Raw genomic sequence first — 23,837 nt, 5'->3', positions numbered from 1 at the left:
CTCTGGGTAATCCTATGCCAAGGCTGACTCTCACTGCTGTTGGTTCTGAAAAGCCACCGCCATCTTGTGGGCTGATAATTGTCCAGGTTTCAGTTTGTGACCGCCCCCCCACCGATGCTCTGATCTTAACTTCCTGGATCGTTTATTCTGTTTAATGTGCCCACGTTCTTCAGCCCTCCTGTTATCATTAATTTCTCCGCTCGATCAAAACTCAGCCACTAAACAATGAATCCCGATTCGGAACAGCGATCGGCTGCCTTTATCAAGGAGAAAGAGACCACCGAAGGTCCACGTGGTATGCCGCCACCCAAGCACCGAGCGGTGTCGTGCTCTGACAATGCTGATTTCACCCATCTAGAGAACCCTCAAGAGGGCACAAGATTGATTGTTGATCACGTCTTGGAGTACTGCTTGGTGAACTCGGTACGTAAAGCGTACCGCATCTACAGTACCATGGACGGCTGGGGAAGTCTCAACCGGCGGGACAAGTCGACGCTACTGCTGTTTCCCTTTGCAGCCCCCACGATGATCAGGTGTGGAGCCATTCTCATCATTCGGGACTGGCGTCTATTACAGAGATTGCTGTCACGTTGGAGAGGGCTGGAAATGAACCCCGACGCGGTAAATCAGGCGCGCGTCTCGCTTATGGATGCTGAGGCCAACGGGGCTCATCATGGTATATTCCTCCTCTCAAGTACTACTCTATGTCTAGATCTAGTGATGCTAATTCCCACGCATACAGAGAGACCTCGAAACCAGGAGCTTACGTCGGTTGAATACGCCATCATATTCACATTGGTGGACGTGATGCGGGTCCTTTACCGCCCCTTCGACCCATTGGAGGACTGGTGGAGTTTCTATTGGAACGAAAATTTCATGCTACTACTGGCATTGCCGATTATGGCGACGATTACGGCCACGTTGGCAGTCAGGAACTTCATCCACGATCGGGTTTTCTTTAGTTTTTTCTTTTTCGTCCGTGTTGTAATGTGTTTTCTTCTACCGGTACTACCTCCCGAGTAAGCCAGTCTCAAAGCTGCTCCCGACGGTATGGAGACGGAAGGAACTGGTGGTAAAGCTCGTGTTCGGGGGAGACACACAAAGACAAGCTTTTGACGGAGGTACACGGAGAAACCAGGATTCGGGTCTGTTACGGTGATTGATCTCGTGTCGAGGAAGACTGGAGCCATGGAGAGCCTCGAGATGGAACTAAAGAACTACTTTCGACTAAGTAATCAAGGAATGCGATGCAAGGGGCACTTACATTCACCGGCCGACCAGCGTCTTCTTTTGGCGTTGAATAATCACACTAGTGCTATTTCATGTATTATTCTCCTCCTTTCTAAAGTAGCAAACTATTATTATCTATTAACTCTCACTGTGGCTTTCATGTAGCTTTTCTTCAATGCTTTTATCAACACAGCGAGCACCAGAGTTTAAGATCACACAAGGCAAGGAGGTGTACAGACTTACATACGTGTGGCACCCTGAGACCGGACAACCTGCGAGCGGGCTCTCGAACAGCTTTATTATGCAGGGAAACTGTGCCGTGCCTATGACGACGATCGAAGACTTGGTTATCAACTAGGCTATTTATTTTCGGGATGAGGACATCATCACCATCATCAGAGCTGCCCTCGTCTACGTCATGGGACCGAACGGTGAGATCCAGCCATGTACATCTTCGGCAGTACCACGTTCGAAGGCCAGGGTGGCGACGGCAAGATCAAGCCTATATCTTAGATTATGACTCTGATAGGTACTATCACCAAGCGGTAGTTTCATTGCCATCTGGGTATACAGAAATCACCCATGTCCTTTAGCTTGTGTCAACATTGGGCTTCATGTCTCGAATCATGTCTCTTGGCTGCGATTGTTGATAAAGTTGCTCGAAGATGCCTAGATACTTAAGGTTTTCACAAATAACAACCAGGGAGCGAAGTATCGATGCCTGGGTGGTAAAGCAAGTAAACGGGTTACTCGAACCCGTCTTTGAGGGCAACCCGAGCGCAGTACACAAGAGGAACCACTATTTGTAGAATCAGTTCACTGCTATGCCATTAGATAATGAGATTCTGTCTTTGGTATTTTCGGTCCCAGATCGGCGCTTTCTCATTTGAGTTGTATCGGCCCCGGAAAGAAGAGCCAACTGCCTTGGCAACGTGGCGGCGAAGAAAGCTTGCTCGATTTAGCCGTCTCCCAGAGGAGATGCCGTCCATGATTTTAGATATGCATGGTGTTAAGCAAACTCTGGGGGGAGGCAGTGCGGAACTCGGGCCGACGTTTGCCAACCCGATCGAGCGCAGTGGGCAGTTGCTAACGTGGAAGGGAACAGAAACTCCATCCTGCATCTCCACAAGGAGACACAACGGATCTGCTTGCCTTTCTATAAACCGCCGTCGCCTTCGCAGATGTTTGACAACACCAAGCAAAGGTGATGCATTAACAACGTGGTCAACTCCGCCCGTCCCACGGTTGTGAGTGCCAACTGCAGAACGGAGGACTGTCGTTGTTCCCATCTTACCGTCATAACGGACGCTCCCAATGGGGGGGCGGCCGTGCATACCTTGGCAAAATGAACCAAAAGAGCCGACAACGGGTTTGGTTGGTGGTAATATTACTTCGTTTTATGGGACATGGCAAGGTACCTGCGTCTGCGGGGTAACGACTTGGTCACCCCGGTCTGGAGGAGCGCTTGGCTGCTTGGCCTTTCGGGGTAGAACGATGTTTGCGTGTGGAAAGGTCCCGGAGACGGGTGGAGAGGAGAGGAGGAGGTAAGAGGATACTGGCTTTTGGAGTAAGCATGCTGCATATGCGGGAAACAGGCTGATGTTACCAGTAACGGCTGAGGATGGGTTGCTTTTGTCGCCATCTCCCTACCAACTGCAGACGGCTGGACTTCTTCCGGGAAGGCTCGTTATTGGCATTTGATTACCACGGATCGATCGCATGTGAGCCTGCTGCCGGCTATTCAATCGGGACGCAGGCGAGCACGGAAGCGCCACGGTAGTTCGTTCTTATAAGAAACCCCCGACTCCCGCGCGCTTGAGACCTAGGACTCCGAGTCGTCATCCTTTGCCTCGTCTCGCTCTTCCCGCTCACTCGCTCGCCGAATCACTCCATCATAAGTGTCGGTCTGACCTTGAGTCTCTCGCTCATTCAAGTGTAGCTTCTTTGCCTAGCCCGGGGAAACTGATTAGAAGAAACAGACATGCGACACTCCTTGATCGTCGCCCTCATGGCTACTGCCAGCGTTGCTCACCCTCATGGCCCTCCCAAGCCCGGCAAGGATGGCAAGTTCACCATCGAGTCGAAAGGAATCAAGGCCCAGGCAAGTTCCTGATGTTATCGCTGGGGCGCAGTCGGTCCACTAACAGGATCTCCTTTAGTTCATTCCCTACGGCGCTACCTTGACCAACCTCTACGTCAAGGACAAGAACGGCAAAGATGTCGACGTGGTTCTTGGCTACGATGACATTGACTTCTACCGTAAGTCCTACACCCAAGCCTCCCAAGCAGACATTATGCTGACATTGGTTGTCAATCAGCCAAGGACCCCGGCCACCCCGTGTACAACTCGATCCCCGGCCGCTACGTGAACCGCATCGGCAACGGCCACTACGAGCTCGAAGGCAAGACGTACAACACGGAGAAGAACGACGGCAACAACACGCTGCACAGCGGCACCAACAACTGGTCCTACCGCAGCTGGACCGTGTCGAGCGCCCAGCCCGACTCCGTCACCTTCTCCATCCACGACAAGTCCAACTCGTCGCTGAACATGCTGGGCGACGTCGAGGCCAGCGTCAAGTACACCGTCAAGGATGGCGTGCTCAATATCAAGATGGACGCCAAGTCCCTGGACCAAGCTACACGTACGTTTTCTCCGTGGTAGGAAGGCCGAGCAGACAATGGGAAGAATGATGGCCAAGGATAACGATGTCGACTAACATTTTCCACAGCGCTCATGTTGACACATCACACCTACTTCAACCTCGATGCGTTTAAGAACCCCAGCACCGATAAGATCTGGGAGCATACTCTGCACATGCCATGTAAGATATCCTGACCGAACCCCCAACCGTCACCAAAAGAATCTCGTGGCTCACATATGCAATCCACAGACTCAGCCAACTACCTCGAAGCCGACCAAGGCGCCCTGCCCACGGGCAAGATCCTGAAGGCCGCGCCGGGCAGCATCAACGACTTCGCGAGCAAGGCGGGCCTGGCGCTGGGCCACGCGCGGGAGCAGCCAGGGTTTGCGGGCAACTGCGGGGCGGACGGGGCGTGCGAGGGCTACAACGGGTACTTCACGATCGAGGGCAAGCCGTCGCCGGACGCCGTCGTCGTCGAGCTGGCCAGCGCCTTCTCCGGCATCAAGGCCGAGCTGCGCACCGACCAGCCGGGCGTCGTGCTCTACTCGTGCAACTGGTTCGACGGCACCGCCCCGCTCAAGGCCGACCAGGGGCTCGCGGACCGCCGCAACGTGACGCGCTCTTCTTGCGTTGCTATCGAGGCGCAGGACTACGTGGATGGCATCAACCAGTAAGTGATACTTTGCTGCTACATGCCTAAAGCGTGGCATCGTTCAATCCACAATAATGCTTCATCTAACTAACCTCGTCTACTCGTACAGCCCTGAGTGGGATCGTCTGGACCATCAAATTAGCAAGCCTGGTGACAAATACAGCTGGGAGAGCTCTTGGACATTCAGCCAGCTCTAGATGACGCGGGCTGAGTTGGCAGTTGATGGCAAAGAAAGTTGGGACCAATGGCGAGAAAGTCTACATGCGTGGCGAGAGTGACTCTTACAATGGCAGCAAATAATGGCACAATTGAACACCCATCCACACACGGCTGCGATCAACAGTCTGGATGTAACCTATGTCCCATTGTGGTGGTTCGTTTGCTGACCATGGCGGTGCAAGGTAGACTTGGAAAATGACAAACGTGCTCAATTTGCTTATACACACATGCATTGCATGTATGCATACTGACCAAACGCTGACCAACCATCGTGCATGGAAATAAGGGGTCTTCGACCCGACTGCCCGCGTTCCGGGGGACCACAAAATTGTGTGTGGCTTGCATGAGCCGCCCCATGCCAGAACTAGTACCACTACCAAGCGAATGTCACGCTAAACCGGTCGTTCTCACTGGACAGCCTCAGCTAGACTCCCTAAGCCAACATTAACACTAAACTATTATTTCGAATAGGATAATAAATCGATTTATACCGGCTTTATTAGAATTAAATACTCTATATTTCCTTATTTTTTTAAATTTTAAAACTATAAGTTTAAAATTAATTATAATAGTATTATTATTATTAGAATAAAGTTTAGTGAAATCTTACTACGTCCGGTTTAGCGTGACATTCGCTAGCCACTACGGATTCAAGAAACGTGGTGCACGGAGAATTCGCTTCAACCGTCAACCGTGTGCGCATTTTGTGTGGGATTCTAAACCTGGTTACTCGTACAACTGGGGTGCCATGTCCCAATGTGGTAAGTGCTGGGTGAGCAAGTACAGTTGGTGTCCAAAAGTCTTATGTATGCACATCTGCATGTACACTGCAATTTTAGCTGCTAGAGACTGATCAGTTCCCCGCTGTTTTCGTTTGAGCTGAGAGAGGGAGCCTTGGCCGCTGCACCAGCACGCGTGACTGTCAGCGTGCGTATTCCATTCAATTTGGGGCGTGGAGAGACCGTAACTAGACCCACTAGAATGCGCTGCTGTGTACGGATGTCTGCCCATAGCCCCTGAAATATACGAGCTACCCCTAGTCAAGTCGAGGATAGGGGTAGCTCGTATATTTCAGGGGCTAAACTTTATAAAATGTTAGAAGACTATGCCAGTGGATCATCATGTCCAGAAGCATTTCGTGAACTTGTAGTTTCCAATTTGTAACAGATAGATCAAATATGTACTGAGAATGTGCGGCTAACTAATCTCCAACGGACGCATAGTAGTAACCTATTCAAACCCCTCGCTCACAAGCATTGTGAGTAGTAAGGATTCTGCACCTGGCAAGTCGACCCCTGGGCGCAGGCGTAGCTGCCCGTCCAGTCGCGGCCGCCGCACTGGCCGTAGCGGGCGTTGGCCGTGACGGCGGGCAGGGCCAGGATGCGCTCGGCCGCCTTCTCGGCCGCGATGACGATGTACGACGACGGGTTCGTCGTCACCATGCCGGGGAAGATGCCCGCGTCCACGACGAACAGGTTGTCGGTGCCGTAGACCTTGGTGTTGACGTCCACCACGGCGCTGCCGCCGCTCTTGCGGCCGTCGTCGGTGCCCATCTTGCTGGTGCCTGTTGGGGGTTGCGTTAGTGCTGGGCGGATTGAGAATTGAGGTCTTGGAAGACTTGGACTTACCGATCCAGTGGTTGGCGCGGCGGTTGGAGGTGGCAACGACCATCTGTGGTTGATGTTAGAAACGCGTTTTCCAGAGAGCAAAGCGTAACGGTGAGTTACTTACGTTCTTCACAAAGTCCTCGACCGTCAGGTTGGCAGAGGGAACAGCCCACGTGAGGCCGGGGATGTTCTGGGCGTTGATGGCGGCCTGGACGTTCTTGATGCCCTGGATGACGGCGTTGACATCCTCGGGGTCGCGCAGGTAGGGCACGGTGGAGACGACGGTGTTGAGGGTGGGGGTGATGGTCATGCGCCCGCGCGACGTGGCGCCGCGGCCGAGGTACTGGCTCAGCGTCATGGCGTAGCCGTTCTCGACGCCGGCGCTGCCCTCGACGCGCGACGTCCATTGCATCTGGCGCACGACGCCGTCGGCGCCCTTGACCTCGTCCCACATCATGGGCCCGATGTTGGGCGCCGCCTGCGCCAGGATGCCCGCGCGCTGGCCGAGGTACTTGTCCTTGTCCGTCGTGTTGGGCGTGTTGAAGGCCTCGTAGAAGTCGTAGAAGACGACGTTGGGGTGCTGGATCACCAGGTCCGTGTTGGTGTGGTCCTCCAGGTTGTAGCCGACCGGCAGGTTGATCCAGTCGTCGCTCTTGATCATGGTCGCGCCGTCCGTCGCCGACGCCTTGACCACCTCCAGCTGGTCCTGGGGCCCGATGCCGCTGCGCATCAGCAGCTTGGCCGAGCCGAAGGTGCCCGCGGACAGGATGACGCGGCCCGTGACGGGCGTCAGGTTGACGACGCCCTGGTAGCCGCCCGTCAGGTAAGGTTCCACCTCAATGCCGGTGGCGTGACCACCCTGTCGCACGACGCGCTTGACCGAGGTCTGCATCCACAGCTTGAAGTTGCTCCGCTTGCTGGCAGAGTCCAAGTAGGTCGCCATGGGACCCCCGCGCTCTCCGTGGCTGTACATGTAGGCCGTGTGGGCAAAGGTGCGGTTCTTCTCGTTGTTGGCGGAGTTGGCCGTGACCTCCTTCCAGCCGCCCTTGCGCAGGCCGGTGGCGAGGGTGTCGTAGCCCTGGGTCAGGTAGATCTTGCCGTCCTGCGAGGGGTGGTCGGTGCCGGGGATGCGGGAGAAGACGCGGCTCGTGGCGCCGGCCATGTCCGAGGCCTTCCAGCCGGTCGGGAAGTTGTAGTCCCAGTCGGCCGTGTACGGCTTCCACCACAGGCCGGCGTTGATGGCGGTGCCGCCGCCGAGCACGCAGCCCGCCATCTGGTCCGTGTCGGTGCAGGCGATGCCGGCGGAGTCGACCCAGATCTCGTTGCACAGACCGGGAACGTCGTAGCGCGTCAGGTTGGTGCCGTCGAGCCACGCGGGCTTGTTCTTGCCGCCCCATCGGCCGGACGAGGGAGGACCCTTTTCAATCAGAAGGACGCTCTTGCCGGACTCGCTGAGCTTGTCGGCCAGGGGAATACCACCGGCACCGGCACCGACGATGACGTAATCATAGGTGGTGCCGGAGGGAACGGGAACACCAGTAGGAGGCGCGGTGGTGGTGGTTGGAGGAGCACTCGAGGTCGTAGTTGGGGTCGGGCCACTGCTTCCGCATCCGGTGACGGTCTTGGTGGCAAGGGCGGCCCACTTGGTGTAGTCGGCGTTGGCGGCGCTGCTGTCGAGCTGGGCGCCGAAGATGCCCTGGGCCTCGTGCTGTTTCATGACGACCTTGGCGGGGCACTCGGCATTGGTCGGGTCGCTGAGGGCCGCAGCCCAGCCAAGAACCAGAGCGCCGGTGCTCGTCGACGCGGATCCCGTGCTGCCTCCTTGGTTCCACTTGAGGCAGTTTTGGCACCGGAAGATGACGGAGAAGCCATCGGAGCCCGTGGTGGAGGAGATCTGGGTCAGCTTGGCGTCGCCTGTGTATTGTACCGGCTGATCGTAGCCCGTCGCCCACAGGAAGCTTGTGTAGACCTCCTTCTCGTAGGGCCAGGCCATCAACAGGAGGCTGTTGGTCATGGGTCCGCCCATAGAGACACCGCACCAGCCCTTCGCGGTGGCGCTCGTCGAAGAGCATTTCTGGGTCCATTAGCAAACCGAGTGTGTTCAATCACAGCCTGGGGCTACTTACGAAGATACCAATAAATTCATTGGCATTGACAGTCAGGGCATCGGATGGCAGTGCCACACCGAATGTCATACTACTTGAGACGGGCCAGGTATCGAAGACGATGCCAGTGTCGGCGTCGGTGTAGTGAGTAGGCACTCCACTCTGGGCCCATGCTTGACGCACATCTATGGACTGTTAGTGTATGGTCGGCAATGAGACAATGGTAGCCTAGAATGCGATGGACTTACTTGAGCCCACTGCGGCAAGCAGGGACAGCAGGCGAACGAAGTTGCCCATGTTGACTGACTTGGTATTGACGTGACAGTCCGGGATTCGGGCAAGGAAGCTTGAGAAGACCTAGTGACTCGAGAGCGTCAGGCCGGCATTGATGCGTGGGATAAGGCCAGGATATATAATCCGAGTCAACGGAACCGTAGGCTCGAAGACCCAGGCTCTGGGATCCACACAGTCGTGGACAAGGCGGAAGCGCGGGTTCCCAGGGTGGAAGGCCGAGAAGCCATTTGGAGGTGTTGTGATAGGAGGGAATTCTCTCTAGGCGTTGAACCCCAGTCGATCCGGAAGCATCCGAATAGCATTGGGCAATGGCGTGGAGCGGATTTGATATTGCGGAAAGCCTGAGCCGGGTTCTAGTCCTAGCTGGTCGGGGGTTTGCATGGTTGCCAAGCGGTCGTGTGCAAGGGATTAGTCAGGCAGACATTTTATAAGCTCTATGCAAACATGCAAACACCACGCTGATACCAAGCGGCCGGACTGCAACCCTCCTTGTCTTCGAGTCAACACCCACAAACGAGGCTCTGATGGGGGTAGACGACCGAGACATGATGGCGGGGCAGGACGGAGGCGCACCAGCGCGTTGCTGAGCTGAGCGAGCATCACGATTCTGGTTGTGGTTGGCGCCAAGAAGCCAGAAGCCAGATACATAATAAATCCGCGTCCGTCAGCCCAGAATGGCACGGACATGGATACGAGGGGGACACAACCACGGGAGTCGAGGAGATGGTTCCCGATGCAGTATGTGCAGCTAAGCAAAGCAGCCTCCCCATCTTATCGACTTGTCGACCTTCCGATTTGAGCGCGGAGGCACCCAATCGAGACCCCGCAATAGCGGCCCGAAATTGGCGAGATTGCACAGAGTTGGGGGAAATTGGAAAAAGCGACAGTGCTGAGTGCCCAGCGCAGTTCCAAGGCTGTCCCACTAAAGAACCCTCTATCTAGCCTAGAAGCCTAGCACCAATCCAGTGCAACCCCCGCTGAACGTCCTGCTTGGCCGCACTGAAATGCCCGAGCTATAACCACCATCACACCCTCCCATCCTACATCTTCGGATTGCTTCCCAGATACAGCCATGCAGATGATGGGTTTACATCTGAGTGCAATCCTAGCCTCCTGTACATGACGCTTTTCTTCCTATAAGCTTCCAAAATCGTGGTTTACTTGCAAAGACGAACGTGGTTCCACAACTGCCATAGGCACGTGGCTATTGGGGCATTGACCGCTAAAACAATGGTGGACAGATAGCAAGTTGCTTATTCCCACACACGTTACGTTACAACCAACGCCCCCAAAACACTTCGAGGACATCCTGCACCACTTGCAATGACAGCATGGTGAGGTCGCATTTGATGAAGGTGCATGAACATTTACGAACAGAAACATCGAAAAGGCACATGGAAGTAAGTCGAAAGGCTAGTGCTAAAGCTGTTGCATTGAAAATGGAATTTGGTATCATATCTACTCGTTCTCTTCGTGTCCTCTACTATCGATCATGGTAGAAACTTAAAGTCTCAGCTTCGAAGGCGCGCTCTTGGCGGAGCCCGCGACGGCGCCCTGCGCAATCTGCAGAGTTGCGGCCTCATCGCTGTGGGCGATGAAGGCCGAGGCGTAGAAGGTACCGCCGAAGGTGCAGCCGGGGTCGCCCAGCTGGACGTTGAGACGGCAGGTGTCGGGCTTCTGGCCCGCACCCTCGGCCATGCTGCGGTAGGGGATCTTGACCGACGCCTTCTTGCCGTCCTTGCCGGTGAAGACGAGCTCGAGGCCGTCGTCGAGGGGGATGTCGGCGCACGCCTTCGGGTAGCGCGGCGCAATGAAGGGCGAGTCCGCCTCGAGCCCGGTCGCCGCGAAGAAGGCGTCCGGGTCCGTCGGCAGCGTCAGGCCCCACGTGCCCGAGTCGACGAGGCACTCGGGCTGCGTGCCGGAGAGGCCCGAGGGGATGGCCTTGCCGCCGGCGCGCACCTCGGGCAGCGCCACGTAGTAGTAGCCCTTCTCCTCGCGGTCGACGCCGGCGTTGTGCACCGTCACCAGCTCGCCCGTGTACTTGTCCGACGGCACGGCGCCGAAGAGCAGCGTGCCCATCTGCGGCTCGTTGATGTCGGCCGGCGGCGCGTCGAACCACATGGAGAAGACGTCGCTGCCGACGCGGCCCTGCCTCAGCAGCTCGGGGTGGATCTCAGGGGGCACGCCGCCGCCGCCGGTGAGGGCGGGGATCGGGGCCAGGCCCATGATGCTCTTGTCGTAGTGGGCGCCGCTGCACGTCGTGGCCCGGTCCTTGATATGGGTGAAGTCGCAGACGGCGACCTGGATGTTGTCGATGGAGGGGTAGCCACCATCGAAGTTCATCGTGTCGTTGACGGCACTGGGGCAGTTGATGATCTTGCCGCCGCCGCCGTAGGCGAACGTGGCCCGGCCCTCGGTGTAGGGGCCGGTGTGGCTGGTGGACTCGGGCCATTGAAAGGCCGGCTTGACAGTCTCGTTGCAAGGGCCCATGACTCCCAGGTACGGCGAGCCTGAGTTGACGGTCGCGTTGGGGCCGCTCACCCAGAATCCGTAGCTGCCAGTGTCGACGACGGTGGGGATGGCGCCCTGGGCGGGAGTTCCCCAGGAGATGTTGGCAATGACTTGCTGGTCAACCATGGGCTGGTAGAAGACCGGCATAGCCAGCGTGCTGGCGGCGGGAGCGATGGCAACCATGGTGAACGAATGTGTGTGTTTATTATTGTATTATGGTTGCGGGAGCAAAAACGAGAGTGATGGAAGTTGGTGATGGTGAGGGTGGTTCTTCTCAGACTTGGACCAAAAGGCGAGTTCGCCCTGATGCTATATAGTTCGTCCTATCTTCCTGGCTTTCAGGAGCTAGATCTTCAAGGATCTCCCGATGGTGCTATGCGCTAGGGGTGAAGCTCGTGTTAGTGGACCCCCGATCCCATCACGAACTTTTTTTCCTTCTTTTTCGGTTGAGTCTGGCAAGGCTGCTGGCCCTAGCTGGCCCTATTAGCTAAATGCCGCGATGCCGACCGACAGGGGTGAAGCTTGTCTCACCTCTTTTTAGAAGCGAAATCCACCAATCGAAGCCGCTAGAGCCATCAAGCTAGAGCAAGCTAGGGCAATGCCGACGCTGTTCCCCTGCATTGACAGAAAAGCCGGGGCCGGAAATGAGACGATCGATGGGTCAGTACCGAGCTATGCCATAGAACCTAATGCATTGCACAACTGGGAGGCAGTGCTAATACGAGCTTCCGCCGTGGAGTCCGCCATCATCGGTGAACAAGATCGATCCATGATGGCACCAACTATCAGGAGTCGGCCGCTGCTCGCTTCTTTATACATAAGTGCGCCAAGGTATGCGGTGGCTTTGGCTTGACTTTGGCTCCCCATCCAGACCACCACTCTGCGTCCAGCTCCAACAGTTTCCGCAACATGTTGGCTCCCACATTCGTTTCGCTTTTCCTCGCAACCGGTCTTGTTACCGGTTTGCCTCAACCTGCCAATGGCCTTGTCGAGCACGAGAGAGCTGCGACGGTCCCAGACTCGTGGCACTTGGTCCGCCCTGCCACCCACGATGACACCCTGACGCTGCGCATCGCCGTCAAGGAGCACCGCAAGGTCGACGAGAACCACATCCTGGCTCGCAGCGACCCCAAGTCTGCTCTGTACGGAAAGTACCTCGGCGCCGAGGAGCTGAACACGCTCCTAGCCGAGTCCACCTCCACCTCCGCCCGTCAGGCGTCGTGGGACAAGGTCGAGCGCTGGATCAACCAGCAGAACATCCCCATCGTGCGCGACAGCGCGCGTGGCTTCGAAATCAAGCTGCCAGCCGATGAGGCCGAGTCGCTGTTCGCCGCCAAGTTCTCCTACTACACCAGCGACGGCAATGATAAGCCTGTTGCACGCACCGAGGCGTACTCCATCCCTAGCAGCCTGCAGGACGACATCGACTTTGTCTACCCTACCGTCCACTTCTTCGATGCCTCTCATTCGCGTCCCGCCGAGTCCACGCTGGACCGCCGCCAGCATTTCCCCACTGGCCCCTTCGACTGCAGCAAGTACGTCTGCCCCATCAACCTCACCACCAAGTACAACATCGACTACATCCCCGAGACTGCCTCTGCCAGCAAGCTCGCCGTGGCCGGCTTCATCGAGCAGTACGCCAACAACGAGGACTGGAAGGAGTTCATTTCCAAGTACGGACTGAGCAATGCCGCCAAGCAGGCCCCGTACGAAATCATTGAGATCAACGGGGGCAAGAACGACCAGACCAAGCCCCAGCTGGAGGCCCAGCTGGACATGGAGTTCACCACCGCTTTCACCGGCCCCTTGAACGTCACCTACACCCTGGTCGGCGGCCGCCCGCCCGCCCAAGACCAGCCGGGCAACGTGCCCGTCCCGATCGAGGAGAACGGGCAGGAGCCGTACCTCGAGTTCCTGGACCACCTCCTGGCGCAGGACGAGGTGCCGCAGGTCGTGTCCATCTCGTACACGGACGACGAGCAGGCGGTGCCGCAGAGCTACGCCAACCAGGTCTGCGACCGCTTCTCGTACCTCGCGCTGCGCGGCGTCTCGGTGCTCGTGGCCAGCGGCGACGCCGGCGCCCAGGGCACGCGCTTCAGCAGCTGCAAGGGCCCCGACGGCGAGCCGCGCTTCGTCCCCACGTTCCCGGCCTCGTGCCCGTGGGTGACGACGGTGGGCGCGACGGCGGGCTGGGGCGGCGCCGCCGGCTTCAGCTCCGCGGGCTTCTCCAACTACTGGCCGCGGCCGGCGTGGCAGGAGGCGGCCGTCGCCGGCTACCTGGCCAACAACACGGCCGTCGGCGTGGCCGAGGACGCGTGGTTCGCGTGGAACAAGACCGGGCGCGCGTACCCGGACCTGTCGCTGCGGGGGACCGACTTCCTCGTCATCAACGGCGGCTCACCAACGCCGACCAAGGGCACGTCGGCGTCGACGCCCGTCGTCGCCGCCATGGTCGCCCTGCTCAACGACCTCCGCCTCAAGAAGGGCATGCCCGTCCTCGGCTTCCTCAACCCCATCCTCTACCGCAGCGACGTGGCCGCCACCTTCACCGACGTCACTGACGGCGTCATCAACGGCTGCGCCAACGCCGAGCACCAGCAGTCCGCCTTCCAGGCTGCCCCGGGCTGGGATGCGGCTTCGGGCTGGGGCGAGCCGGACTTTGCCAAGCTGAGGAAGCTCTTGACATAGGGTGTGCATTGGAAAGAGATAAAGATGTAATGATGAAATAGAAAGAGTAATGATTGATATGCCGCCATTTATTCGATGGTGTAGCTAATGATAGGAATAAACTTTCTGAATGCAAACCTGAGGCACATGACTATACGTGAAGTGGACTAGCAATCACTTATTCTTGTATTATCTGGATGGCATGGACTCTTCAAATATTAACTTGATCATTCTAGATGTGTATGTAATCCATGATACATTTAGGTCTCAATTAATAATTAATATGGCACCTCTATTCAACTTTTTAGAACTAAGCTAGACCACCTAATACAGAGCTACCCCCTTCACAAGCTAGCTTAAATCGCTTTAATAATAATATCGTAAAAGAGGAGATTTTATTTAATTAATTAATAATAAAATACTATTTTAATTAAAAAATTGCTTAAATTATTTCGATTATATTATATACTTTAGATTTAGCGTTAAATTTAATCTCTTACTCCTCTTCCTCGTTCTCTTTTAATATATTAATTGTAAATTCCTCCTTTAAGCTATCTAACTCTGCCTTTGTTCGCTTGATAGCGCGTAGGTTAATAAATCTTTTATTAGGGTCTAGGATTATTCTTTTCCTCTTTTTAACCTTCGATCTCTTTAGATTAGTTTTTAAATTAACTTTTTCTACTTTTAGTAAGTTAACTTTAGCGTTTAAACTATTAAGGGTCTTAGCGACCTTATTAAATAAGATTTTATATATTACGTTAGTATATATAGGGTCCTCCCCGGCTAACTTAGTATTTAGATCTCGGAGCTGGCGATTGCTCTTTAGCGTCTCTATAAACCCCGGTATTAATTTTACCGCGTTGGTTTTATCGAGCTGTTGTAAAGCTGTCGCAGTTTAGTCTATTACAATCTGCCGGTCCCCTTTTCGAAGCCGATTATTATATGGCTTCGAGATGTCCCGGGGGTATAGGCCGGTCTTACGCTACTTAGCCGCGATTAACTTCGGGGTAAAGGTAATGTTACGAGACTTGTCTTAAGATTAAAGGAAGTTAGGTTTATTGGCGTTTAGGTTATATACCGTTAGGTAACGGAGCGTAAGTGTTACGACCCGACCCAACCCTGCGGCCAGTACCCGTCATCCGGCACGGAACTACGATAACCCGGGTACGTACCCCACGGGACAGCGCTTACAATGACAAGACCCGCCGAGAAGCCATCGTCCCGAAACAACCACCAGCACGACGACCAATGCCCGAAGCGACGGCACGGCTAGACAGTACCCAGGGGGTAGTACGAACGGAGACAGCACCGGAAGGCTAGCACGCAATGGACAGTGCACCCAAGTCACGTGATGAGGAGCGACCGGATCACGACGCTCCCAGCGAGTCTGGAGCGACGGGATCACGGTGATCCAAGTGAGCCAGCGGACAGGATCACCAACCGACAGCGTGATCCAAGGAGAATCAGTGAAGGAGAGATTGGATATATAACCACGAACGTTTCCTATGTATTTCATATAGACACTCTCTACTTCAGTGATCAATCTAAGCATCAATCTTACCCATTGGTGAGGCACATTGCCTTAACGACCTATTGCACCCTCAGTCAAAGTTCTACGATCAGTTAAGGGATATTGCCCATTGTATCAGAAGACGGAGTCTTCTGCACGTTCAAGTACTCTCTCGTCTAAGCCAACATAAACCCCAGTACGCCTACTAGGTTTCTTTGGACACCCGATAGCCGTTCGTTACAGTAAGCTCTATTTTAAACTTCCTCTTTAAGGTATTGAAGGGACTAATATTTAGAAGCTAGAGGATATAGGAGGTATAAGTAGGAAGGTATATTAAGAATATTTTCGCTTTTAAGTAGGTTATTATAAATTCGGTAGTAGTATAGCTATTATATTTATTTAGGATTAATAACTTTTATTAATCGGGGTTAGCTAGCTGGGTATAAAGGATAAAGAGTTTTTATAGCTAAAGTAGCTTAATCTCTTTATTAATTTAACCTTTAGGAGAGGTTGTGAATAGCTAATCCTTAAGGTAGAAATCTAGATCGTCGTCGTTATTTAGGAATTATTATTATTAGATCGATACCCCTTTAAAGATAATTAATAGGGGTAGGATATAACTATTAGTAGAAATATACTTTATAATAGTAATCTAGCTTTTATTAGCCGAGTTATGGTATATTATATAATAGATATTAGTAAGCTTAATAATAAGGTTACTTTCCCTTATCTCTATTAACGATCCGATTTTATTAATATTATAGAGGTGGTAAAGAGGGATTGTATTTATATAAAGGAAATTAAAGCGAATAAAAAAGTTTCGTATAGCTTTGTCCGATGTCCCGTTAAACCGATAGAAATTTATAAATTAAACCTTAATCGTTTTAAGGGAGGGGTGACGCTTTAAAAAGCGTCTAATTTAACTCCTCCTTAGATCGACGGTAATGCCGTTAGTTTAAAGGATATATTAAATAAATATCTTAAATATATAATAGGAAGGAGCGTAACCGAGTATATATTATATAAGGGTTTAACGCTCTAAAATATATTCCTCAAGGGGGGTTAATAATTACCGACCTTTGTAAACTTCTTTTAAGCTAAGTCGCCCTTTAAAGCGGTGCGAGAGGGTGGTGCGATCGATGTGGTAGTCTTTGGACGCTTGCCGTAGTAACTTTCTAGTAAGGATTGTTTGAATCGTAGCTTTAATGCGTTGCTCGTTGACGTGCTTTATACTAACTGAAAGTGGTGGAAAAGAGGAAGAGATTGATCTAATCTACGTCGAAATCGAAGAGATGGGTAACTCCTTACTTATACCTCTAGGAAGGCGTTGTTGTTGCTATTCGTCCTAAAAGAGGGTGGTTTACGAAGGGGGTAGCTCTGTATTAGGTGGTCTAGCTTAATGCTCTCATCAACCACTCATTCGTATGCTTCAAGGCCACATTCGTGAGGTAATTGAATCGCACAAAGTCCATTGACTCGCGGACTTGACCACCTCGAGTGTTGTCAGCTCTACTCCCAACGTGAACTCGGTTGCGGGATTCCAATGCACTCAGGGAATCCATTCCATAGACTGATAGCGGCCGAGCGGGATCCATCTGCTCACTCAACGACAGGAGCTTCATAAAGTAGGCCGCCACGGTCTCAACTAGTCGCCGCGCGCGACCGATGATATCCTTCTTTCCGATCTCGATAAATGTCTCTCCAGGTGACAGAAGCCGCCAACACTCCTCGAGAAGATCGCCCGGGAGAGAGTTCATGACCACATCGACTCCATAGTTCGACGTCATGGAGCGGATTCCAGAGGCAAATGACGCGGATCGCGAGGAGAATATATGATCTAGTGGTATTCTGAATTCTTCCAGGAGGAAGTTTCGCTTGGCATCGCTACCGACCGTTGCGAATATCTAATGGTGTATATTAGCTTGGCCAAATGGACACCTTAGGGTCACGAATAGAATTGGCTGCGTACCTCGCATTGCCTGTAGCGGCATAACCGGACGCACGCGAGGCCGACGCCACCTGTGGCGGAATGATAGAGCACGTGTTGCCCCTTCTTTAAACCCGCAAGGCGATATGGGCCGTGGATGCTCGTTAGGTGATGTTGGCGGCAGACGTTTCAGCAATTCCCACATAGAGCTTAGATAGCAGCGACGTTATTCGTCTTATTTTAATCAGCCTCGTCTGTCTGGACATGGCCCTTGAAAACATCCTATCCAGACACTTATCTAATAGATTCTCCTAGATTTAAGTTGTCTTCTATCATTCTCTAGCAGACGCGTACACGTTGAGTCTGACTCAACGATATAGCTGGTGCCAGTCTTCTCACTTTTGAGGGGCTGTGTGACATCTAACCACCACGCTATGCTCATGGACCGCCTCGGAGCGCGCGATAGCTAATGCAACGGCCCAGATATCGTTGCTTTTCTTCACGTAGTTACCTTAGTCTCAAATTTCTTTTTTCTAACCCAATGGCACCTTAATTGGCTGGGCTTCCCGTACTAGGTAACTTACGACCAATCGTGTAGATGGTGCACTCTGCCGATGCTCATAAGGGGCTTGCTCAGGAGGGGAATACTGGCAAATCACTACGTCATCACATGATTCCTCATTAGGCTATGTGCATATGCTCTCTTGGCTATGGCTATATCAGAGGTACGCTAACTTTGTAGGCTAGAATTACGCCACATGCAGTTTAGTCGGTGAGACGTTGTCCAGCACTGCAAGCCTCGCAAAATGAATGGTCACTACGTTTCAGTGTGTTCTCAGATTAACATTGACTAGAGTATCTCACAGCCTTATTCCCCATGATAAAGTCGAGCATCCTTCCTCCATCTACACCCATAGAGGATCTGATAAATTGTCAGCAGGTGTCAAGCGTTAGTTAATCTTGCGTCCTGTAAGAATTGGTCTGTATTAACACAGCTCGGTAGAGCCTTAGCTATGTGTTATTAAATAGGCTCTCTCTCTTTTTATTTCCTATATATTCATGTCTTGGTCAAGGCGAGTGGGGTGGGGCGGGACGGCACGCCACGATATGTAAGTGGTCATTGATTTAGAGGTGATGGACAACGCTGCGTCTTGGCTGAGACAACTGTGTTACCATACCACAGTAGATGTTTTCGGCGGCTCCGGCACGATTGACTGCTGACTAGACAAGCCTTAGTTACATATTACCTGCTATCGTATCTCTTTCTTTGCTCTTCGGTTCAATGAAGGTATGATCCCAACACTGCTATGGTATCTCCTCATGTTGAAAACCATCTTAATTTCAACTCCTTGCGCGTCTCTACAAATTCAACTCAATACACCTCGACTTCAGGGCAAGGAAATTATATATTTCTCTCCTAATGGATCAAGCTCCGTTCTTTCACCGGATTCTCATCGATTTGACGCAACAAGACCTGGACCAGGCTAGCTCCTCCCCTCTTTCAAGCCTGAATCACATTTGGCATGAGTCTGATAATAGGGCTCATGTGTGCTGCATATGCTCGCAGACGATAAGGGACGAAGCACTGGTCCGAACAATCCGTGTCCAGGTACAAGGCTTGATTCATGACGCAGGCGAGCCCTCACGGGTTTTCTATTTCCCCAGTGGCAACATACTGGCGTTTGACAGGCACATGAAGTGCCTCAAGGCCAAAAATGTCCAGTACGTAACCATATCCCATGTCTGGGACGCGGAGATTGGGGATGTTCAGAGTAGCAGAACACCGAGGGATGGCATTGTCGAACGCATTTTCGAATCAGCCCACAGCATCTTCAAAGGCCTTGAAGACAGCGGACACGGGGGCGCAGAGATATGGTATGACTATCTCAGTGTTCCGCAGTGGCACACAGAACTCAAACGCAAGATCCTTATTGCCATCCCTGATTTCTATCGATCCTCATCCTTCACCTTGGTCCTCCTTTTGGATGTGAGCAAGGAAGACGTCGCCAAATTGCACTCTGGTGAACCTGGGCAGCATCGCATCGATAGTTGCATAGCGATTTGCAACGCTAAGTACTTTAGACGAGTTTGGACGACAATGGAGTACGTGAGAAGTGCGGACTTGAAGGTCATGCTGAAAGGATACCAAATCGCCACCGAAGGCGATCATCACGTATTCTTGCCTAAACTACTTTCTGTCTGGGACGAAGAAGTCCAGCGACAAGGCGGCAATACGTGGCAGGTCGAGCAGGGAGCGGGCATGGGACAGAAAATCGTCCCCTGGCAGATAGGGACACTCGATAAGATCAGGGAACGTGTGCTGGTGAATTTTGGTGCAGCTCTCGCCACACTGAGGTCGCGGGGCTGTCGGTCGAGCGACGACTTTCTCCATGCCCTTCGAGGTATAATCAAGGCCAGCGGACTGGAGAAGCTCGACGGGGATCCTGAGAAGGCGTTAGTGCAGATCGCCGATGGGTGTCTGAAAGAGGGTGATTATAGCCCATTGTTGGTGACCCCTAGGATATCCGGATACGATCGCCGACAACAGCAGTCCGACTTTGGATATTTCGATGTCTACTCCTTCGGTCTTGGCGTGGATGCTGATGGCTCCTGTCCAACCTTTCATAAAGACTCTGTTTTCAATCCTGGAGTCTCTATATTAAACTTGGAGAAGATAGGGACAATCGACTTCGCCCACACGAGGACACATGAGTGGGAGTTGCCGCCCTTCCCCATATTTGAGTGCTACACAGACTGGGTCCTCCATCATTCGGGCCCGGACGTCGATGAGTTCGTGCGAGCCATAGGGGCGAGATTCTACAACCTGTCCGACGGAGAAGTCGAAGCAGCCCTATCAACCCCGGACCGACGTGAAATTATTGAAGAGGAACTTCAGGCTCGCTATAACATGCCCGGATCCCACTGGAAGGGCTCATTGCACAAGTGGCGTGACTCTTGGAACGACACGATACCGGACACTAATCGCCTAGTTAAGGCCTTGGGACTACTAAGTGCCGCGCCAATGGGTTTCACTGCCTTGGACTTCTCGGTAAGACATGGCGGTACGATGCATTTCAGTGGATACGAAGGTTTTATCGCGGCTGCGTGCCCAGTGTGTCTGAAGACATTCACGTACCGAGTGGCCATGTTCAAGCGACCGACTGAGATGCTCGGAGCTGTCGCTTATCGTATACCAGGCTTGAGGTACATCTGGACACGAGTCGACGGCGCAGGTATCATAGTCAAAGATCGCAAGGTCATTGGTCGGTTGATATACGCTTCCCCAGCCTGCATATGCCGGCCAAAGGAGATGGTCGAAGTAACCATTGGTAACCTGCCCTTATTTTGCAGCGATTAAGTCGAGGAATTTCGCGTGTAGCAGGGAAAGCTTCTCTCACAGTGGTCACAGGGGTAAATCCAAGAAAACGGCTAGCCTGCTATATTATGTTATTATCCCTTTTAGTACTTTCTTCCCTTCTCATCAGTATCCAATGAACTGAAGTCAGCTTTCCAATATACACGGCTGAAGGTATGTGAGACAATTCGATTCTCTTTTACTCCCCTGTCAACCAGAAGGAGACCTTCAGGCTTGGTATACAATCAATCCCGCGTCCTCGGAGGTTGTCTTGTTCGTTGTGTATTACGAGAAGTAGTGTGTTGCTGGATGTAAATCACGACGGCGAACCCATCTGAACTTTTTGAACCCGGGAAGTCCCTGGCCCCATTCTCATTGTTTGGTATTGGTCGACGGTCCATCAAGAGTGCTATGGCACAGATTGGAGCGTCCCTTGTAGCGAAAACAGCCGTCTATGTTACACCGCAAGCGACATGCATCTGCGAACGATCAAAATTGGGAATCACTAGTCCTTGCCTGGTATTTGGTCACCGAGTAAGCGTGAAGTTAAACAGCTAGAGAAGAGTCCGATATCTACCATGTTGCATAGCCAACTCCTTTCCACCAGCGTGACGTCATTTACCGCTATGCGATTCGCTCGCTCCATAATGCAGTCAGCATTGCGCCCCTCCACCAACAGTACGTCGTTGCTGGGCATGCATAAGATTTGTGTTAGTGCAGCAGTCGCTTACTGGCTCGGTTCCATACTACTGTTGGATCTAGATACGCATAATGCATGCACGAGTCGTATGTTGCATGGTACGACAGCAAGCTGCAGTCTTGCATCGACTTGGTGGTGCTTATGCATACCAATGGTCATGCCATTGTTTGCTCGTCTTCTTTACCCCAACTCGCTCTGGTCTTATGTCTGATTTCACGGCTTCACTTGGTTCGGGCCTACTGCCACGTCAGCAGCATACGAGCGGCGTCGAGTAGTGATTCTGGAAAACTCCCATCATCAAGCATATTAATGTGGAAAGCGATGTATAAAGGTGGTTGGGCTGCAGCACTTAGCGCATGGATAAACTCGATATGGAATCCCTGGTGGCTTGGAAAGCACCTACACACGATCGTTCATTGGCTATCTGCAAGAGCAATAATGCAACACAGTTCTGTACCTGCCACCTACCTACTGGGTGCTGAGCTATGTGGCTCCCTTTGCGAAAGGTTGCGCCGCGGAGCTTTCGACTGCGTGTAAGTCACGGCGAAATGGGAATGATCGGTCGGGATAACTTAGATGTTCCATGTTCAAGAGTATGGACCTCCCACTCCAGATATGGCAGAATTATCAGGAATCATGCACAGCCGCTCTGCGAAATTGCACCTCTGGCCCGCGACGCAGGGCGATGTATGCATCGGCCAACTGAAGTTGCTTTCTATCCCTTGAACCCCACCCCAGCTCAGGTGCTCCGGCCCCCATCGTTGAACCTGGGGTCCTCCTTACATCGAGTCGATGGAGGGTGCGCGCCACCACGAGCATGATCTCCGACATGGCCACATTCTGTCCAACGCAGTTGCCAGGGCCCGACGCGAAAGGGAAGAAGTTCCGTCGTAGCCGGGCCACGTCCTCCTTGGTGTTGGGATATCCCTGCTCGTCGCCAACAATCCAACGTTCTGGTCGAAAGATCTCCGGGTCGCCGTAAACTTCCTGATTGCGAGAGTCGGCCCAGGCCGAGGTGCCAACAATCGTGCCCTGGGGATAGTACTGTCCTAGGATCTTGATACCGCCAGGGAGCACCTCGCGCGACAGTTCGCTCGGGCCCGTCGGCGTCAGGCGCATACTCTCGTCGATGCAAGCTTTCAGGGAGATGCAGTTGTTCAGCGTCGGCCCATAGACTATGTCGTCTACCGACTTGAACGTCGTTCGTAACTCTCGGACCAGCTTCTGATATCGATGTTGATCTCCTGTCAGATAAAAGAAGATGCCCGACAGAGAGATGGCCGTTGTATCAGATCCTGCGATAATCAAAAGATTTGCCTCCGCTCGCAGATCGATATCGTCATAGGCCGGCAATCCAGTATCTGGATTTCGCGCTTCGCATAAGAAGTAGAAGAAGTCCTTGCGCCGCTCCGCATCCGGCTTGGTGGCCTGTGCCTTTTGCAAGGCAATGCGCTTGCTAACGCTGTCGTAGACAAACTGGTAATACCGCTGAACAGGTGGAGGGGTCAAGAGGGCGAAAATACGGTTCACGCCACGAGGCTTGAGCCATACCAGCAAGTCCAAAAAAGGCGAGCGGCAGATCTAGAGCTGATGTTAGTGGTAATCATTGAATCCACGCCTATTGATGGGAGACTTGCAGAGTAGTAGAGCTTCATATAGTCGACAATGTTATGGGGCACGTTTTTCCATGGATTCTCTCCGGGTTCTTTTATGTCGAACGATGCCCCAAAACACAAATCCCCCATAATATCAAAGACCAAGGCATCGATCTTTTCAGAAATATCAATAGAATCAGACCATTTTGACTCGTCCTTACCGTCAACCAATAGTTGATTCCAGCGATCAGTATGTTGGATGACGAAGTCCGCTGCAGCGCGCACCGATTTCTCCGTGAAGGCGAGGTTGATCAACTTCCGCTTGAATGCGTGTTCTGCGATATCTACCGTGTTTAGGGTAGTTTTGTCGCGATCATCCCGTTGAAAGGCAGTGTAGAACTTGCTGCGCTGGACGTTGGACTTGTAGCTGTAGATATCGGCATGCGCCTGTGGGTCACAAAACAAAACAGTATTCGGTGCTACGCGGATCTTGCTCCCGTACATCTGGAACTGTTGCCAAAGCCAGATATGCCGATTGCCACGGGAGGCATAGTACCACGACGGGATGCCGCTCATACGCGCAAGGAGAGGACCAGGAACATGAGCGAGAGGATGGAAGAACAAATTATAGATGACATTCGTGAGGATCTTTTCTACATCAGCTTATCTTCATATATAGGGATTTGTGAGGCGAACCTTGAGAATGCTAAGGAGAGCAATCAATGCAACCCCATCTTTGAGGCTCGCGCCCTCCGTATTTGCATGAATCATAGCGATGGAGTGAATTCGGGTTTGCTTTTGTTGGGCGTGTTTTCCAGAT

At 52.9% G+C, this 23,837-nt stretch overlaps 8 protein-coding genes across 8 annotated transcripts; 4 read left to right on the top strand and 4 right to left on the bottom strand.

Moving 5' to 3' along the window:
• Positions 1-225: 225 nt before the first annotated feature.
• On the top strand, positions 226-776 carry PG998_014917 (uncharacterized protein; the record flags this gene model as incomplete). The annotated part of the gene is made up of 2 exons (XM_066881733.1): positions 226-676; positions 760-776. The coding sequence occupies 2 exons, from the start codon at positions 226-228 to the stop codon at positions 774-776; spliced, it is 468 nt and encodes a 155-aa protein (XP_066723278.1).
• Positions 777-3,211: 2,435 nt separating this feature from the next.
• On the top strand, positions 3,212-4,724 carry PG998_014916 (aldose 1-epimerase; the record flags this gene model as incomplete). Its single annotated transcript, XM_066881732.1, has 6 exons — positions 3,212-3,331; positions 3,390-3,489; positions 3,549-3,875; positions 3,963-4,055; positions 4,125-4,545; positions 4,637-4,724. 6 exons carry the CDS (start codon positions 3,212-3,214, stop codon positions 4,722-4,724), a joined length of 1,149 nt encoding a protein of 382 aa, XP_066723277.1.
• A 1,269-nt stretch (positions 4,725-5,993) lies between these two features.
• On the bottom strand, positions 5,994-8,755 carry PG998_014915 (Fungal cellulose binding domain-containing protein; the record flags this gene model as incomplete). Its single annotated transcript, XM_066881731.1, has 5 exons — positions 5,994-6,310; positions 6,375-6,417; positions 6,478-8,427; positions 8,480-8,643; positions 8,707-8,755. 5 exons carry the CDS (start codon positions 8,753-8,755, stop codon positions 5,994-5,996), a joined length of 2,523 nt encoding a protein of 840 aa, XP_066723276.1.
• A 1,500-nt stretch (positions 8,756-10,255) lies between these two features.
• Positions 10,256-11,446, bottom strand: PG998_014914 (uncharacterized protein; the record flags this gene model as incomplete). Its single annotated transcript, XM_066881730.1, has 1 exon — positions 10,256-11,446. The coding sequence occupies one exon, from the start codon at positions 11,444-11,446 to the stop codon at positions 10,256-10,258; it is 1,191 nt and encodes a 396-aa protein (XP_066723275.1).
• A 726-nt stretch (positions 11,447-12,172) lies between these two features.
• On the top strand, positions 12,173-13,951 carry PG998_014913 (tripeptidyl-peptidase sed3; the record flags this gene model as incomplete). Its single annotated transcript, XM_066881729.1, has 1 exon — positions 12,173-13,951. One exon carries the CDS (start codon positions 12,173-12,175, stop codon positions 13,949-13,951), a length of 1,779 nt encoding a protein of 592 aa, XP_066723274.1.
• A 2,880-nt stretch (positions 13,952-16,831) lies between these two features.
• Positions 16,832-17,227, bottom strand: PG998_014912 (uncharacterized protein; the record flags this gene model as incomplete). Its single annotated transcript, XM_066881728.1, has 1 exon — positions 16,832-17,227. The coding sequence occupies one exon, from the start codon at positions 17,225-17,227 to the stop codon at positions 16,832-16,834; it is 396 nt and encodes a 131-aa protein (XP_066723273.1).
• A 1,833-nt stretch (positions 17,228-19,060) lies between these two features.
• Positions 19,061-20,725, top strand: PG998_014911 (uncharacterized protein; the record flags this gene model as incomplete). The annotated part of the gene is made up of 1 exon (XM_066881727.1): positions 19,061-20,725. One exon carries the CDS (start codon positions 19,061-19,063, stop codon positions 20,723-20,725), a length of 1,665 nt encoding a protein of 554 aa, XP_066723272.1.
• A 1,324-nt stretch (positions 20,726-22,049) lies between these two features.
• Positions 22,050-23,593, bottom strand: PG998_014910 (benzoate 4-monooxygenase cytochrome P450; the record flags this gene model as incomplete). The annotated part of the gene is made up of 2 exons (XM_066881726.1): positions 22,050-23,003; positions 23,060-23,593. 2 exons carry the CDS (start codon positions 23,591-23,593, stop codon positions 22,050-22,052), a joined length of 1,488 nt encoding a protein of 495 aa, XP_066723271.1.
• Between the last annotated feature and the right edge of the window lie 244 nt (positions 23,594-23,837).

The sequence above is a fragment of the Apiospora kogelbergensis genome (assembly GCF_038363985.1).
Source record: "Apiospora kogelbergensis strain CBS 113332 chromosome Unknown utg000016l_segment0_segment0, whole genome shotgun sequence".
Classification (NCBI taxonomy): domain Eukaryota; kingdom Fungi; phylum Ascomycota; class Sordariomycetes; order Amphisphaeriales; family Apiosporaceae; genus Apiospora; species Apiospora kogelbergensis.
Note: the sequence above shows the minus strand (reverse complement) of the source record. Positions and strands in the feature narration are given on the sequence as shown.